At 41.1% G+C, this 17,690-nt stretch overlaps 1 protein-coding gene across 2 annotated transcripts in view; it reads right to left on the reverse strand.

The window, feature by feature from the left end:
• HTR2A (5-hydroxytryptamine (serotonin) receptor 2A, G protein-coupled) overlaps positions 1 to 16,996 on the reverse strand; it is a 73,547-nt gene extending 56,551 nt beyond the window's left edge. Inside the window, exons 1-3 of one of the 2 annotated variants that reach the window (XM_011973622.1) lie at positions 16,594 to 16,996; positions 15,411 to 16,157; positions 12,313 to 12,513 (exon numbers count right to left, since the gene is read on the reverse strand). In XM_011973622.1, the coding sequence (XP_011829012.1) occupies positions 12,313 to 12,513; positions 15,411 to 15,822 (613 nt within the window). In that variant the 5' untranslated portion in view covers positions 15,823 to 16,157; positions 16,594 to 16,996. The remainder of the gene's footprint in view (positions 1 to 12,312; positions 12,514 to 15,410; positions 16,158 to 16,593) is intronic. The other variant, XM_011973631.1, reaches the window with a different exon arrangement.
• Between the last annotated feature and the right edge of the window lie 694 nt (positions 16,997 to 17,690).

A 17,690-nucleotide genomic window follows, 5' to 3' on the forward strand; every position in this document is an offset into this window, starting at 1 on the left:
AGATGATTGGGTGCATATATGTGTATGTATACACATACGATTCTGTTTTTGTAGACCAAGATAGTATCTGAGCACAGGTTTATACTACCTCACCCCTAAAATTCTGTTTAATGATACAAAAGAATAAAAACAGAATTCCCAAAAAGAAAATGTCATTTTATTAGTATTTTTTAAATGATGGAAGAATTTCTGGAAGAGAGCAGATGGGATCTGGTTTAGAGGGAAACAGAACTTGAAGAAAGGACAAAAATAAATATAAGAAACTGCAGTAAATGTTAGCAGGGTTTTGAGGAATTGGCATGAAATGCAGGATCAAAGGATATACAGAGGGATGGGTATTTAGGGGCATTCTCCAAGGGCTGAAATCTGAGGGAGCTTTGCTTGGCAGTGCTCCTCTCCTGCCTATGCTCTGTGCTGGGGAGGAACAGCATAGCTCAAGGTTAATGCAAGAGCTGTGGGTGCTGATCCAGAGAGGCAGAGAGGGATGAAGGATAACTTCATTTTTATTCTCTATAGTCCTGAGCTGTTTGATTCTGTCATGTTGAGAATGTATTTGTGTATTACCTGAATAAATTATTGACATAGAAATAGTCTTTTGGATTGAATTGGAAATGGAGAAGGCCTTGGTGATCTTGACAAGAACAATAAAAGGGAAGGAGGCTGCAGACAATGTTGCTTTAAGACATGAATGAGAGGTGACAAAATGGAAAAAGCAAGGGTAAAATCTTGAGGAAATTAACATAAATTGAAGAGAAATGGAGAATCAAATTCTTGGGAAGGACAGGAGGTAGAGACAGGAAGTGCAGAAGATCAGGGGTACAATTGGATGATGGGAGTAGAAAAAAACAATTGTGCATGATGGTCTTTTCTTGGGGAAGAATGGGAAATGGTTATCTGCCTTAGACAGTGGCAATCAAAGGCTGTAAAAAGGATCTAAGTAGAAAAATCTAAAAAAATCCACTACCTGGCACAGTGGCTCATGCCTGTAATCCCAGCACTTTGAGAGACTGAGGTGGGAAGATTGCTTGAGCCCAGGAGTTCAAGATCAGCCTGGGCAACACATTGAAAGCCCATCTCTACAATAAATACAAAAATTAGCCAGTTGTGGTGATGTGCACCTATATTCCCAGCTACTGGGAAGGCTGAGATGGGAGTATCACTTGAGCATGGGAGACTGAGGCTGCAGGAAACCATACTCACACCCCTGCACTCCAGCCTAGGTGACAGGTAAGACCCTGTATCGAAAAGAAAAAAAATCCAAGAACAAATTCAGGACTGATAGCAATGAAGAAGAGGTTCTAGCTGAGATTGAAAACCACAGATAGGTGTGTGCCCAATTCATGGAGTGGAATTTTCTCCAGCAGGTCTGAGTTACTTGAGTATAGCAACAGTAAAGGCTGGTTTGTCAGAGCCATCCAGGTTGGGATTTGGTTAGGCCAATGAAGGAGTAGGATACTAGGACACAGAGGATGCTGGTGATAATAAACTGATTGGAGGATCCACCTTAGCTCCTCGCATGGTGACGATTCCTATCTTTTAGCCCAGAAAAGACTTATCTGGAGAGAGTGGAAGCCTCCAGAGCATACAGGCTCCTGACGCAGCCCAAGGGCAGGGAGTGGGCATGAAGGGGCAGCATGCAGATGTTGTTCCTCTGCTTTAAATAGCCAGAAGCAACACAAATCCCCTGTCCCTTCTCTTCCTCTTAGAAAGAATATTTAGCAAATGAATAAATAAATTCGTAGTCCATAAGCCAGGCCAAATCAACAGACTAACAAAGAATAAAGCACTTCTGGCCGGGCATGGTGGCTCATGCCTATAATCCTTGCACTTTTTGAGGTCAGAAGATTGAGACTAGCCTGACCAACATGGTGAAATCCCGTCTCCAATAAAAATACAAAAATTAGCTGGGTGTGGTGGCGGGTGCCTGTAATCCCAGCTACTCAGGAGGCTGAGGCAGGAGAATCACTTGATCCTGGGAGGCGGAGGTTACAGTGAGCCAAGATGGCACCACTGCTCTCCAGCCTGGGTGACAGAGTGAGACTTCATCTCAAAAAAAAAAAAAGGCACTTCTTTCTTTCTTATGATCTGATCGTTTCTTAATTATTCGCACCAGTTTCCAGTGGCTATGGAGTGTCTACGCTGTGCTAACTGCTGTTTTATTGAGCGTGTTTTCCCAAAGCTGTAGTTGAAGTCTGCCATGCAGAGAGAAGTCAGCTGCCACTCTGGCAGGCTTTCAGCTGCCTGGGTCATTAAATGACTTCTTACCCATGGGCTAATGTCCTGAAGGACAGCCAAGGACATGTCTTTCAAGAGCAGAGGTTTTTGTGATATTTTACCATATTGTACTTCTAAGTATGAGACAACTGGCCAGGCAAGGAGATGTCCCTAAATTCTCCTGCATCTGTGGGCAGAGGAGAGGAAGGGTCACTGCACTCAGGGACAAGAGAACGGGTGGCCCAAGTGGTGGCCCTGCAAATCCTTTGTTTCAGGGTAGTGACAGGCATAGATGGCCACTTGACACTTGACAGCTCTCCAGCACTGCCATACTCTAGAGACAGCAGCACTTTCTCTCAACATGGCTGTGAACATCTCTGTTCCTGAATGCCAAGCCACTCAGCTGCAGGCTGCGGCAGTGCCTGGATCTCTTCCTGGACCTCTGGGGAGTGTAACGAAGCATGGCAGGGGCAAAAATAAAGGTACAACAAATGGAGGCAATTTCACTTCTTCCCCTCAGGAGAGAAAGTGAGAAGACAGAGAAACCAAAGGAGACTTGGACGAATTCAAGTTTCCGTTTGTATTCTGGTAGATGCTAACTTACAACATGATCTCCCAGCAGTGGAAGCGAGGACAGGTAACCCAAAGCCCTTTCTGTCCTGGTTGCCTGAATAGTCTCTGACGAATCTCTGTGTAAAGGAGTTGGGCATAAACCTGGAGGGTCCCAGGAGAGACAATCTCAAGTGGATTCTTCAGATCGTTTGTTTCAGGCTGTGGGGCTGGGAATGTCCTCCAGTGTAAAGGCTGACAGAACACCATCTGGTTTTGAGTCTGGTTTCCTCAGTTGATTAATTTTTTCAAGAATTTTTTTTTCCCAGAAGATATGGCATCATGGGAAAACATATTTCACTGTCATTCCTCTTGGACCTAAATGAGCATGCTATTTTTTCAACCTAAGTGCTTAGATTTTATGTTGTTACATTTGCTTATATACATTCACTTCATTCCATATAGAACTTGAGGTTGCTCATAAAAAAGAAATAAAAAATAAGACCAAAAAAGTGCAAAAAGTATGCCAGCCAAAAGGTCTAGAAAATAGATATATAAAGTTACATGCAATTCCAAGTATAGTAGTTTTTGGGAAATTAGAGGTTGAGTTTTGAAACCCATAAGCAAATGAAAATGATCAGGGAAGTTTAAAAATGAGAAACTAATAAATCAGACAATAAAAAAAATCCTTAATTAAAAGTATGCTCTGGTGAATGAGTAGACAGATCAGTAGAAACAGTCAATAAACATACCTAAATACACATGGAATGCAGTAGATGACAAAGGTGGTATATGAAATCAATGGGGAAACAAATGATGCGGGGACAGTAGGTGGCCATGCAGAAAAAGATAAAATTAGATCACAGGTTAATTTCTAAATGGTTTAAAGACTTAAATTTATAAAACAAAACCATAAAAGTAATGGGAGAAAACATTTAACTTTGTAGTGAAAAAGGCTTTTGTAGCAATGATTCAAAATTCAGAAGCTATAAGAGAAAGGAACATTTATAAATGAGACTCCATAAATCCATGTGGGAAAAAAACAATGTCAAGTGACAAGTGACAAACTGGGAATATACAAGAAAGCTGTGATAACACAAAGCGCTTAATTTACCAATTAGGAAAAGGCCAAGAACTTTATAGACAAGAGTTCAAATTATACTGAAAACTTAACCCTTATATGACAAGCATTACATTTACTCAATCTTTAAAATAACCTCATAAAGACAAAATAAATCGGCATCTATTATCTTTTCTCACACGGCATTAGCATATGAAATAGAATCCAAGAGAGATCCATCATGCAAACAGACCATAATATAGGTACTGTTACCATCACCATTTTATCACCAGGAACCCGAGACACAAGTGAAGTAACTTGCCCAAGGCCACACAGTTTAGGAGGAACAGAGCCAGGATTCACATCCAGATAGTGTGGCTCCAGACATTTTGCTTATATTCCCTAAGTCCTACAGTAAAAACCATGGACAGCCAATCACAGAAAACAAAACATAAACGTAACATGAAACGATGTTAAACATGAATAAACTGGAAACGATGCTAAAACCCCCATATACTAAATCAACACAAAACTACAATGAGAGCTTATTTTCACTGTCCTTCAAAGATTCCTGAAACATCTGCACTGTCTAGGAAGGTAGGATTTGAGCTGCATGAAGGCAAGAGGTTAGGTCCGGTGACCTCAGCCTTCAGGTTAAGATTCGATGTAAGGTGTCACAGCTTGAGGGGAATGGCCCCAAATAAATGTAACACAGCTTGCCTTTCCTCCCATTACAAAAGTAATAATGCAGAAAATACATGGTCATGTTTATCCTTGAGGGAAAAAAAATCTATTTAGACCGACGGTACTTCAAAATTACCCCATAAACTGCAAATATATTTCTGAAATGAAATAATGTCTGGAAAAGGAATTTAAAGTGGTATCTTTGGTTGCCTGTCAGAATATGACAATGTGAAAATAGTCATTTTCACTTTTTCTGAAATACATCTTTGCTACAGACAGGAAATAAAGTAGCTTCTATTTTCTCTTCTCATGGCATTGGCATATGGAAAAAGGATACATCATGAAGCGTCCATTATGAGAAAGGAAACCATCCTGAGGAAAGGGTTTGCTCGTTTTATAGGTTGCGGTGAAGTCACAGTTACTGCTGATCATGGGAGGTAGGTTTATGAAGGGAAAATGAAACCCATAGAGAACACCAGGATCCCTCCCTCCCCACCCCCTAGGATTATTCTTAATCCAATGCTTCAATCTCCTGTCATTGCTGCTTTAGTCAGAAGCTCCCACACAGAAAACACAATTGATTTGCGATGATGTTCCTTTTCCTCAGAATTAGATGGAATCCTTGGCAGGCAGTGAAGTGACCACACTGATAATGGTGAGCAAGGGAAAAGCAGCAGTACATTTCAGGAGTACTGAGTGCAGGAAAACCTGACTAATCTATGATGTGGTTACCACGGTGAAAATGTGTCAGATCCTTGCTAACTTTGAAAGTAGGCCGCCTCATCCAAGAAGCTGTCTTTGACCAGTGATGCAGGTATAACAGCTGCATTCTGGATCATCTGAAACACTTTGGAATAAAAATATTTGTGACAGGCTGGGTGCAGTGCCTCTGGCCTGTAATCCCAGCACTTTGGGAGGCCGAGGCAGGTGGATCACAAAGTCAGGAGATTTGAGACCATCCTGGCTAACACGGTGAAACCTCGTCTCTACTTAAAACGAAAAAAATTAGCTGGGCATGGTGGTGGGCGCCTGCCTGTAGTCCCAGTTACTCAGGAGGCTGAGCCAGGAGAATGGAGTGAACCCAGAAGGCAGAGCTTGCAGTGAGCCGAGGTCGCACCACTGTACTCCAGCCTGGGCGACAGACCAAGACTCTGTCTTAAGAAAAAAAAAAAACAAACACAAAACTATATAGAAATTCATGAGGAAAAAGATGACAATCCTACCATTCTTTCTAATTTAATCATCTTGATAAGTGTGAAATCTTTTGACAGATTCTCAGCACTTGTGTGTGTATTTGTGTGTGTCTATATACATATATCTATATTCTCACATATTATCCTATATTATTAGTTTACCAGAATGAGCTCACACCATGCATGCCACCCCAAAACTTGCTGCTTGCATTTAATATCATGAACATTCCTTCACTTAAATATCAAATACAGTGGTCCCCCTTATCTGAGGGCCATACATTCCAAGACCCCCAGTAGATGCCCAAAACCAAGGATACTAAACTTTATATAGACTTTTTTCCTGCACATGCATACCTATGATAAAGGTTAATTTATAAATAAGGCACAGTAAGAGCTTAGCAGTAAGAATTAAAGTATTAGTAAATGATTGAGTAAAATAAAGATGACTTCAAGCACTATGATGTCATGGCAGTTGGTCTGATAACTGAGATGGCTACCAAGTGACTCACAGGTGGATAGCATCTGCAGTGTGGATATGCTGGACAAAGGGAACATTCACATTCTGGGTAATATGAGGCAGGATGGTGGGAGAGTTTATCCCTCTACTTGGTATGCAGGGCAATTTAAAACTTTCAAATTGTCTATTTCTTGAATTTTCCACTTAACAGTTTCAGAGTGTGGTTAACTGGGTAAATAAAACCATGGAAAGGGAAACTGGATAAATGGAAACAACTGTAGTCTCAGTATTTTTAAGATGATCTAAATATTCTGCAATTTAGAGAAAAGTGATGTATCTCAACATAATCCAGCCTTTCCATTTCTTCCATTCTGAGGAAATTGCTGCATTAAAGATCATTACATGTACTCTTGTTTTTCCATAGAATAGATTCTCTCAAGTGGAACTGGTAGGTCAAGTTTGAATAGCTTTTGCTAGATAGTCCAAGAATAAATAATTCACATTTCCACAAGCAGGGTTTTGAGAGAGCGCATGTGGTACCATATTCAGGGCAGTGCTGGCTGTTTTCACTAACTTCATTTTGCCAGTTGGATAAGTGAAACATGTTACTGCATTGTTTCAGATTATATTGCCATGACTGTTAAAGAGGCTCAACATGTTTAATAAGTTTTATTGTCCATTTCATGTTATGTTTCTGTGAATTGCCTGAAATTTTAGTTTGCTTATTCTCTTGTTGTTAGATTGTTTCCTTTTCCTCTTTTTCAATCTGTTGCTATTTGTATCTTAAGGTTATTAATCCTTGGTCTGCCGATCATATACATTGAAATACTTTGCTTACACTGATTTTTGCCACATCAAACTTACATAACTGTTTATATATTTTTCTTTATGGCTTCTGCATTTTTTGACTTGCTTTAAAAGATCTGCTCTGCCACTAGGTTATTTAGAAATTATTGGAAAACCTGTGACTTGGGACTCAGGGTAATGAGGAAATAACTTAATGAGATTATTTACTTTAGATATATTAATAGAAATAACGTGATGATTTGCAATGGGACTGTAATCATGAGAGCAATGGAAGAGGCCCATAACAATTCAAACTAACTGGGATGGAGAAGGAAATGGAGACATTGTACAAGTCAGTGAATGAAATAGTTCATTTAAAAAATGAGCTATTAAAATACGAATATAAGATGGAAGGGCTAAAACTGGTGTTGATTGTCACAAATGTGGGCAGGTCAAATTTCAGTATTAAAAAGGCAAAGACTCACAGATTTTGTTAAAAATAAATCTGTCCCTATGTTACTTGTGAAAATGCACATAAAGCAAAGCTACAAAAAACACATTAAAAATGAAAAGATGAGAAAATAGCTTGGGGAGAGTCAAACAAAAAAGGTGGAGTAATATTAGTACCACATAAAGCAGAATTCGAGGTCCCAAACCTGTCCTTGGGATCAGGGAGATGAAAAGCAGTTGGTGAGAGGGTACCAAGGTAGCCAGGATGTTAAGAAGTTAAGATTGTGGAGTGAAGGGAAGAGCAAGAAAGCGAGATAACACTATGAGCTACCTTTCTACTCAGGCACTTGCCAGTTTGTTAATCGAACAGATTGAGAGACCGAATAGCTAAAGAGAGTTAGCCGTAGTCTTACGATGTTGAGGATATAAAACTTGAAGTTCAGGGCGCCTCAAAATGGAGAACACGTCAGGCTTTCATCTGGGATCATGAAAAAATACATCCTAGGTGTAAAGGCAAACTGGAAATAGACTGGTTTTTATAAGAACCTTGCCTTAAATAAACTCAATCCCTTATTGGATTAAGGGGACCTGTGCTTACTTTAACTGCTGCTAATGCTAAAAGACTCCACTCTGAGAAAGACAGTATCAACAAAGCATCCAAACATTTTATTCCAGTGTCCAGTATTCAATTAAAAAGAATTACCAGGCATACACAGTACTCAATTTTAAAAAATTACCAGACATACCAACAGACAGAATGAAGAAAAAAAACCCACAACTCAGAAAAGAGAAGTCCCTAGGTCATCCCACAACCCAGAAAATAGATATCCAGATATTTGTGATTAATATTTAAGAAAATAGATGAAAACATGAAGAGTTATTCTAAAAACCTGGAATCTATAAAGGATTAAATGAAAAAATCTAGAACTAAAAGTGTAGGAATTAAAATTAAGAAAACAGATGGGTCTTAAGCAGATTAGAAGTAGCTGATGAGAGGACTAGAAACAGAAGAAGAAAAGTCAGTAAAACTATCTAAAGAAATAAGAGAAGAAAAATGTAGAAAATGTGGAAGTGTTTAACACTGCATGTTTTTACTAATATGTGGGAGCTGAATGATGAGAACACATGGACACATGGTGGGGATCAACATACACTGGGGCCAGTTGGGGTGGCAGGGAGGTGGGAAAGTTAGCATCAGGAAGAATAGCTATTGGAGGCTGGGCTTAACACTTGGGTAATGGGATGATCTGTGCAGCAAACCACCATGGCACATGTTTACCTATGTAACAAAATCCTGCACATGTACCCCTGAACTTAAAAGTTGGAGAAAAAAGAAAAAAAAAAGTAGAAGTGTTTGAGTTATAAAGAACTTGGGTAAAAGGTTTAGCATACATGAAATTGGAGTCCCAGACATGAGGAAGAGAGAGAATGCAGCAGAAGCAATATTTGAAAAGATGATGGCCAAGTGTTTTCTCAAAGTGGCCAAAGTCACAAGTTTAAGAATCAATATATACACCATGCAGGATAAAAACAGAAACTAATTCACAATTAAGTACATCATGGTAAAGCTGCTAAAATAGAGAGTGAATATTCTGAAACAGCAGGGTGTGGCACAAGGCAATGCTTCTGAAGGAATAACAATAAGACTGACAGCTGGGTTCTTATAAACAAAAAATATAAGCCTGAAATGTTGGATTTGCCACCTATGAAGTGCTGAAAAAAAGATGACTGTCAACCTAGAATTCTATACTGAGCGAAAATGTGTTTGAAATGAAAGCAAAATAAAGGTGCCTAGGATAAGAAAAACAGAAAAAACTACATGATATTCTAGAGGAAATTCTTCAGGAATGAGGAACCCAGGCAAAATCACGAAAGTGAAGAAAACAATAAACAGCAACAGGGGTTAATATGTGAGAAACACTGAATAGAATAGCTATAATGATGTCTTACGGGTTTTAAAAAAAGACATTTAGTAAACAGGGAAAAACCTAAAAGACAACAGGGATAGATGGAGTTAAAAGGTTCTAAAGTTTTTGCACTAACCAAGAAGTGTTACAAGTAATAATTTGTTTTAGACTCGAAGGTCAATAAGGAATGTTGTAATCATTAACGTAATTTAAAACAATGGATGAAAGCTCATAAAGGGGAATGATGGATTGACAATTCTTGATTAGTCCAAAAGAAGGTAAGAATGAAAAGAAACTAGAATATAGAACAAAAAAAAGAAAATAGAAAGCAAATTGTAAGATAACAGATTTAAACCCAAATATGAGTTAACATTATATGTAAAAGGACTAAATACTCCAACTAAAAGACGAAGATTGGGTTAAAAACAAAACTTTATATGCTGTTTATAGGCTAACACTTTAAAGTCACAAAAGGTTTGAAAGTAATAGGATGAAATAAGATATATCCAAAAATGATAATCAAAAGAAAATTAACTATACTAAGATCAAATAGATATTAAGTCAAGAAGCATCACTAGATATAAAGTGGGACATTTAATGATAAAAGAATCAATTGTCTTCTCCTACCTTACTGTGAGAGATCTTTGAATGCATATCTTCTTCATCTTGGTCTATGCGTTGCCAAGCACATAATAGATGTACATTACAAGACTGGCCAAATGTGGGCTCAGTAATCCCAGTACTTTGGGAGGCCAAGGTGGGTGGATCACCTGAGGTCAGGAGTTTGAGACTAGCCTGACCAACATGGAGAAACTTTATCTCTACTAAAAATGCAAAATTAGCTGAGTGTGGTGGCACATGCCTGTAATCCCAGCTACTCAGGAGGCTGAGGCAGAATCGCTTGAACCTCAGAGGCGGAGGTTGTGGTGAGCTGAGATAGTGCCATTGCACTCCAGCCTGGGCAACAAGAGTGAAACTCCGTCTCAAAGACTGGTCAAATGGATGGATGAATGATCCTTGCCCAGCACCACCACAGCCATTCCAGCCTGCCTGCCTCCTGTGGTGATAGTCTGCCTCTGGCTCTTTCTGGCTATCTTTTGGGCAGTGGAAAGAGCATGGGCTTTGGACTCCGATTGACCCATATTGACTCCTGATTATAAGCAATATCATCCTGTGCAACTGAGTTCTCTGCAGCTGATTTTCTTTAAGGGGTTTTGTATACTACTGGGTCTGTACTCAGTGCTCAGAAACTGTTACTATTGTTATCATGAAGCTTGAATGAGATGGGGGAGTCAGTGTGGCTGAGAAAAAGATGGTTGACCTTCTCAGCATTTGTCTCACCAGTGGCACAGTATATTAGGGTAAGACTATGGACAGTGTATCAGGGTAAAAATAAATAGCTTCATTTGCTCCCTTTGCATTATATTCTTGATTCTCCTACTTATCACACTGACCACCCTGAAAACCTGTCTCAGTGGTCTTCAACTCTGACTGCTCCTTAGAATCACCTGGCCTCACCCTAGGCCATTAAATCAGAATGTTCCCCAGGAGTATTTTATGTGTAACTGGGAATGAGTGGTTACTGGCCCTTCACTTTCTTGCTCCTAGTAGAATGAGTGCAACTTGCACAGTCCCAGAAACTACAAGCATTTTCTAGGAGCAAAAACTGTTTCCTAAGGACGGTGCAGAAAGAACAGGGCTTGGTGCTGGAAGTTTAGGGTCCTAGTCTTGCTGCAAGTTGGAGATATGACCCAATAAACCACAATACCTCTGTACTCTGGTTCCCTCATTTATCAAATAAGCACCACAGACTCTTCTGTCTCAAACTGTAATGGGAAATTTAAAACAGAATGTAGGTAAGACTTTTTAAACATTTGAAAGCGACACAAGTGTGATTTGTTAGTGTTTCCATCAGATGTTCCCATCAGAATTCAACAGAATTCTCATTGTGCTGCTTACTGGCTGTGGGGCTTTGGACGGCTCATTTTGCTTTTTGAATCCCAGTTTTTCCTCTTCTATAAGATGGAGCTACCTGCTCTTCAAATTGCATAATAGTTCCTATTGCTAGCAGCAAAGTAAACAATGGGAACTAAAAAACACAAGATATTGTATCATTGTGTTGGCTCTTATTATTGGTACTATTATCCAATGCTGTGGATAAGCTCACTCAAGCCCTTGATTTCAAGCGGTGGAATCTCATAGTCTCTCATATTAGCAGATGCTGGCACCAGCGTGGCCATAAGCAGGTGCAACACTCCTGCCTGACAGGCTTTTGGATTTTAAAATGAATGTCAGAGAATCGTTGGTTACCAACCAAGCCGCCAAGGTTGACAGATACAATGCACTTCACTGCCTGAGACCTGCCCCCTTAGCTTCCCTTCCCTTGGCTTTTCTCACTGTTAGGTGTGTGACAGAAGATCAATACTGGCAACAGATGAATGTATGTGATCAACTTAACAGAAGCGGGTTGAAATCCTTTGGTGTGTGGTATCATAAAAGGAGGAAGGTCATTAAGGACACCGGGGCAGACTGAGAAGCAGCCTTGCCCCAAAGCAAATCCTGGCACTTTCCTCTGGCCCACCTTTCCCCTCCAAGCTTCAGCACATGGTACCTTTCTCTAGAGCCCAGAGACTTTATGTTCTCTAACACAGTGGTCTGCATCTTTACGTTGACCGTAAGTCCAGTTGAGGTCTTTGGGAAACCCAATAATTAGAGACGTGGATTTGAAAGTAAGAAATAGGGAAAACACAGTTATTTCTGATTTTTTTTTTGGCTCTACTGTTTATAGTCTTGCCTGTGCAAAGCAATACAAATTGATGTTGTCAGCCAGTGACATAAACAGATTTTTCTTTCCTGAAGCGAATCTGATAATTACGATGTTGTAACGTATCTTGTACTACCCAAAACAGTAGATTGAGGATGTCAGGTTTCAGTACAACAAAATGGAACAAGTCTTTTCAGAAAGCACGAACTGTCATTTCAAATGAGACTCTGAAATATGTTCCCACTTACCTACTGATATGGTCCAAACAGCAATGATTTTCAGAAATGCCTTAGTTCTGGAGTTGAAGCGGCTGTGGTGGATGGGATTCTGGATGGCGACGTAGCGGTCCAGCGAGATGGCGCAGAGGTGCATGATGGAGGCCGTAGAGAAGAGCACGTCTAGGTAAATCCAGACCGCGCAAAGCTTGCTGGGCAGAGGCCACCGGTACCCTACGAGGCAGAAGGTTGGTGTCAGTGAGCAACCTTGTGCCTCCTGGAGCATGCGGATCCCTACCCTAGGACAATTTCCAGCTCTGGGACAGGCACAGGTGATGGCAAAGGACAACACAATATATTTTTAGTATTTGAAAAAAGAAGCCCACTGGCAACTGTGCTTAAATATGATAAGCTAGCACTGGCTGATGAATGCAGGGTTTGAAAATTTCTAGCGTGTGGAGTTATGTGAGTGTGGCATGGAAACTCAGATTGTCTCTATTTGGGGGTTCTCTTTCTTCCCCCTTACACCTGGCAAAACTTTTCTTAATGGCTTATGTCAAAAGTTGTGTTTTGGCTCTTCTTCTGGAGCACCTCTCACCCTGTACTGTCAGGATTTAGTCACAGATTCTCTGGATTGTATTTCCCTGAGGTTAATCTCACCTCTTAGTCATTATTATAACCATCCAGTCCCATACAGTGATGGCAATAAATTGCATTGGTGCAAATGACTAAATGATTAAAAATTCAGATTGTGAATATGTCTATTTGTAAAAATGAAAAATAATGATCTAATAATGCTTTGGGTGCCAAACTCAAATTTAGGGTATCTGTAGGGAGAGGTGAAGACAAGGGTGAAGAAAAATAAAGGAAGGTGTCCTTGCTCTGAGCTTTGTTTTAGGGAAGCATTTCTCAAACTTTAGTGAGCATCAGACTCTGCCACGCCTCTTACTGCTGGACCTCCCTCCAGAGGTTCTGATGCAGTTAGTCTGGAGCAGGCTGTAGAATTTGCATTTGAATTAGCAAGCTCCAGGGTGATGCGGATGCTGCTGGTCCAGGGACCACGCTATGTGAACAGCTGCTTTAGGGTGGTGGCTCTCAATCCTGGCTGCACATCAGAATCAGCTGGAGAGCTTTAGAGAAGGTCCTGATGCCTGTGCCAAATCCAGCCCAATTAAATCATCTTGCGGGGGGGTGGGCTGAGGTGGACATCAAATGTCAACGCGTTTGCAAAGCCTTTTCCAAGCTCCCCAGACAATTCCAGTGTAAGAGACACTGCAGGTCACCTGCTGTATGAGGAAGGTTAGAGTGTGCCTTATGGACATAAACAAAGTGTCCTGGTTTTGTGTTTTGGAGGTAGATCAAGCAGTTATATAAACTTTAATTAGTTTTGATCACAGCATAAGCAGCGGAGTTAGATCTGCCTGCATGTGAGAAGGAAAATTTGAAAGTCCACTTTTCTTATTACAGACCCACAAAGCTGAACAAACTCCAACGCAAACGTACACTCTCTACCAAAATGCCACAGGAGATACTTAGACCAGTAAAGAGCGTAGGTACAAGCCTAATTTACATCCATTCACTTAGATTATTTGCAAAGAGCTTGAGCTGAAATGAAAGCCTTTTCCTTTGCAGCGCCTGATGGGGGAAACCACACTCTCTGTTCGAAACAGATGGCCCTCGGAGGGGTTTTCTCCGCAAGCAGGCAGCCCAGGCCTCAGTCCGTGTTTCCGATGCGGGATAAGGAGGGGGCATTTCCTTGTGGGAGAAGCCTCATGCCCCACGCCCCGTGGACTGGGCGAGGCGGGAGGAGCAGCTCAGGGAGGGGCGGGGCTCCGGAGGGAACAGGCTGCGCTCAGAGCGGCGGCCGCCAGGGGGCGCCCTTGCTCCCCAAGCGGGTGACGCCTGGGGTCACCCCACCCTCCAGCTGCTGTTTTGGTTCCTGCTCTGTCACTCCTCCTACCCCCTCTGGAGTTTGCCCCCTAGGGGAGGGGGTTTGGGAAGGGGGAGAATCTTCCCCAAGATGCCGGGGAAAGGACAGGCAAATTTAATGAAATCATTCTGGTGTGGCATTTAAATGGTCAAGCGAAGACTGGACTTGCAATGAGAATTACCAGCTTTGTGCAAACTGGCGCCTGCTGGCCCTTGCCTACCGCCTTCCTTCTTCAGACTCTCCAGGGCTGGGTTGATTTTTTAAAAAATCTTAGCCCCTAAAACTTGGCCAGAAAATTTCCCCTTAAAGATAGCTATCATAACCTGTCTCTAAGCTCTGGGGTGACTGCTGCTCGTGCCTGTGTCAGCAGTCACAATAGTCTCTCTCTCCTTTAAGGAGGTATCTGGCTGTATTACTCATAATTTGGAAAGAATATCACATTCTGGTCCCTTGCTGAGAGGTTTGACTGTTTCAAACTCTGTTGAGAAGAAAGCAAGATTAATCCCTTCCCATTTGTTTCCCACCCTCCTCCAAACCAGACGGGAGGAGTGTATGCATATGCATTTTTAAAGAGTTGAGGATATAATTCAAAGGCACGTTTCCAAATTAGCTTCTCTGGGCAGGGAACAATTAAAACTGGAGTAATTCATTTATTCTAATGGAGACTCTGCATATTTTAACATAAAACCTACTGCACCACTAATGTCCTCCCTGCAAATGTTCAAGGTAATTGGGAAGGCTTTATCACTCCATTAGAAGTGCCGAAAACTGTGTGACAAAGATGAAACTGTTCTGTCCTGAAGGCTGGAATATTGGTTGGGAAAATAAAGGAGCAAAAATCAAGTAGATTCAGAATGACGGGTAAGTTACTGGTTTATGACTGCATCGGGGTAATTTATAAAAATGTCTACATTAAATGTACAGGTTTTAAAGCACAAAACTTTCCAATGATCATTTTTACACAGGATGTACATGTTTTAAAGCACGAAACTCTCCAATGATCACAGGTCATAGACTGTCTGATTTTTATGTGAAATCCCATTTTAAGAGTAAAATATAAGTAACATAGTAGACCCTAGTCTATAAATAAAGCCTTCTATTTATCATTTGTTTGCCTCCTGAGCCCCATCTCATCTGCTGATGGCATGCACATGCTCTTTATTACCAGTGCGAGTACAGCTGGGAAACTAATGCCACTCACCATACAGGATGGTTAACATGGACACGGGCATGACAAGGAAACCCAGCAGCATATCAGCTATGGCAAGTGACATCAGGAAATAGTTGGTGGCATTCTGCAGCTTTTTCTCTAGGGACACTGCCATGATGACGAGTATGTTTCCAGCAATGGTTAGAATAATCACTACAGCTGTCAATAAAGCAGACCAGTTTTTTTCCTGGAGATGAAGTAAGGAGAGACACGATGGTGAGAGGCACCCTTCACAGGAAAGGTTGGTTCGATTTTCAGAGTCGACTGTCCAGTTAAATGCATCTGAAGTGTTAGCTTCTCCGGAGTTAAAGTCATTACTGTAGAGCCTGGTGTCTTCATTTAATTGCATTAAGGAGTTCGTAGTTGAGCTCAAAGAAGTATTTTCTTCACAAAGAATATCCATGTCTAAGCCAGAACTTGTAGCAGATGAGGTGTGGAAGGACTAACACGTTATAGCCTCTGCTCACCATTCACCTTGATGTCCCCATGCTCTGTAACACTGAGACTGGTGTACATGCTGGTCTCCCGGGGCTGGATTTTTGTCTTCCATTATTACAATTATTACAATGATAAAGAACCGAACTGTGGTGGCTCTAAGTTTTCTTCATTCACAATTTTAGGAGAGTCCACGGTTTGATTTTATTATTTTCTCGGCAAAGCGAGGACAAAAAAGCAGAATGAACTTTTAGCATAGAGGTTGGTTGCAGGTGTTTTTGAGCATTTGGGGAGATAAATGTCCTGGACAAAGAAGAAAAGTTTTATAACTACTGGGACTCTTGTTTATATCTCATTTTGTTGGTTATGCCGATAGTACTAGTTTAGCCACAGTATTATTAAAATAGCATGCAATCAGAAACAGTGGGGATGTACACATTCTACATTAAGAAAGTCAATTAAAAATACATCCAGTGTTAATACCATAGTAATTGGATGTACTTTGGGTTACAGTTCTCAGCCATTCTTAGGCTGAATTGCCACAGCTGCCGTCAGGAATTTCAGCTCCCACAATGTTGCTTAGCTAATAAAAGGAAAACAAAAAAAGTCTTAAGTAAAGATTAGCAGACAACTTTGCTCACTAGAAATTCTCATTGAAATGATTACATGTTGGCCAAGCATGATTTCAAACCGGAAAGAAAATTACATAGCAATAAAATATAGCGGCACGAGAACTTACATTTGTCTTCAGGGTCCACACATGAGATGCAGTGAGTCACAGAATAACAAGTGTATCTCTCACAGTAATGAAACTGGTGTAGAATCCCCTCTTCTTGATCTTCCACCAGCATAATATGATAGTAATTTGGTTTCTGTTTTGCTGACTTCAAAAACTGCATGCAAGAGCCGAGCCAGCTCCCGCACTGCTAGGATCCTGTTGGCTTCCTCTGGCACGGCTCGGCTGGGTTCCTCCCTCCCTGTGCGGCTCGCCTCAGCAGGCACACATTTAGAAATCATTCACGAGCCCCTCAAAGTCACACAAAAGAACTGCACGGGAAAGTAGGAAGAGCTGTCTGCACCAAGGGACTCCTGGTTTCCACGGGAATGGAGTAGCTCTCTGGCTGCCTCGTTCACTTCATCAGACCTCCCTCTATGTGTATGTCATAAGCTGCAAGGTAGCAACAGCCAGGAGGGCGGACCAAATAGGCTTTTTCTTCTCCCTCTTTTTGCTACATATTAATATTGGGAAGTTTTCCTTTGCTTTTGAGAGAGAGAAACTGGAGAAATGGCCTTTCGTGCAGATTCCCATTAAGGTGGGTAAGTGGCACTGTTGTAATTTTTTAGGCTGAAGGGTGAAGAGAGAACATAAATAAGGCTGAAAAACAGTACGTCCTGGGAGTGCTGTGAGCGTCCCGCATTTCCATCCAAAGCCAACAGTGTTTGTGTCCAGAGTGGAATTACTGACGTTGGCCACATGGGCTCAGGGTGGCCAGGCACATCTATGGTGATAACTCTGATACACTATTAGCACTATTTTTATTTAATAGATACGCCATTGAACTGGCTTATTTTCTTCTGCAGAAGTATGCCACCCAGATGTTATTCAAAACCTCACATGTGGTAGGAAATAAGTTAGTTTTGCAGTACCAACTTTTCCCCTCACCCGTAATGACAACTTGCCTTACTTGTAAAGAAAGCCCTTTCCCAAGTAGGTTTCTCAAGGAAGCAGTTCGATCTCTCTATTTTTGCAGGCATGAAAATATTTTCCTCAATAGTTGGGTTTTTCTAGAGTTCCATCACCTTCTGTTCTTCACGTTCTCCCTAGACAAATTCAGT

The sequence above is a fragment of the Mandrillus leucophaeus genome, unplaced genomic scaffold, assembly GCF_000951045.1.
Source record: "Mandrillus leucophaeus isolate KB7577 unplaced genomic scaffold, Mleu.le_1.0 Scaffold1002, whole genome shotgun sequence".
Classification (NCBI taxonomy): Eukaryota; Metazoa; Chordata; class Mammalia; order Primates; family Cercopithecidae; genus Mandrillus; species Mandrillus leucophaeus.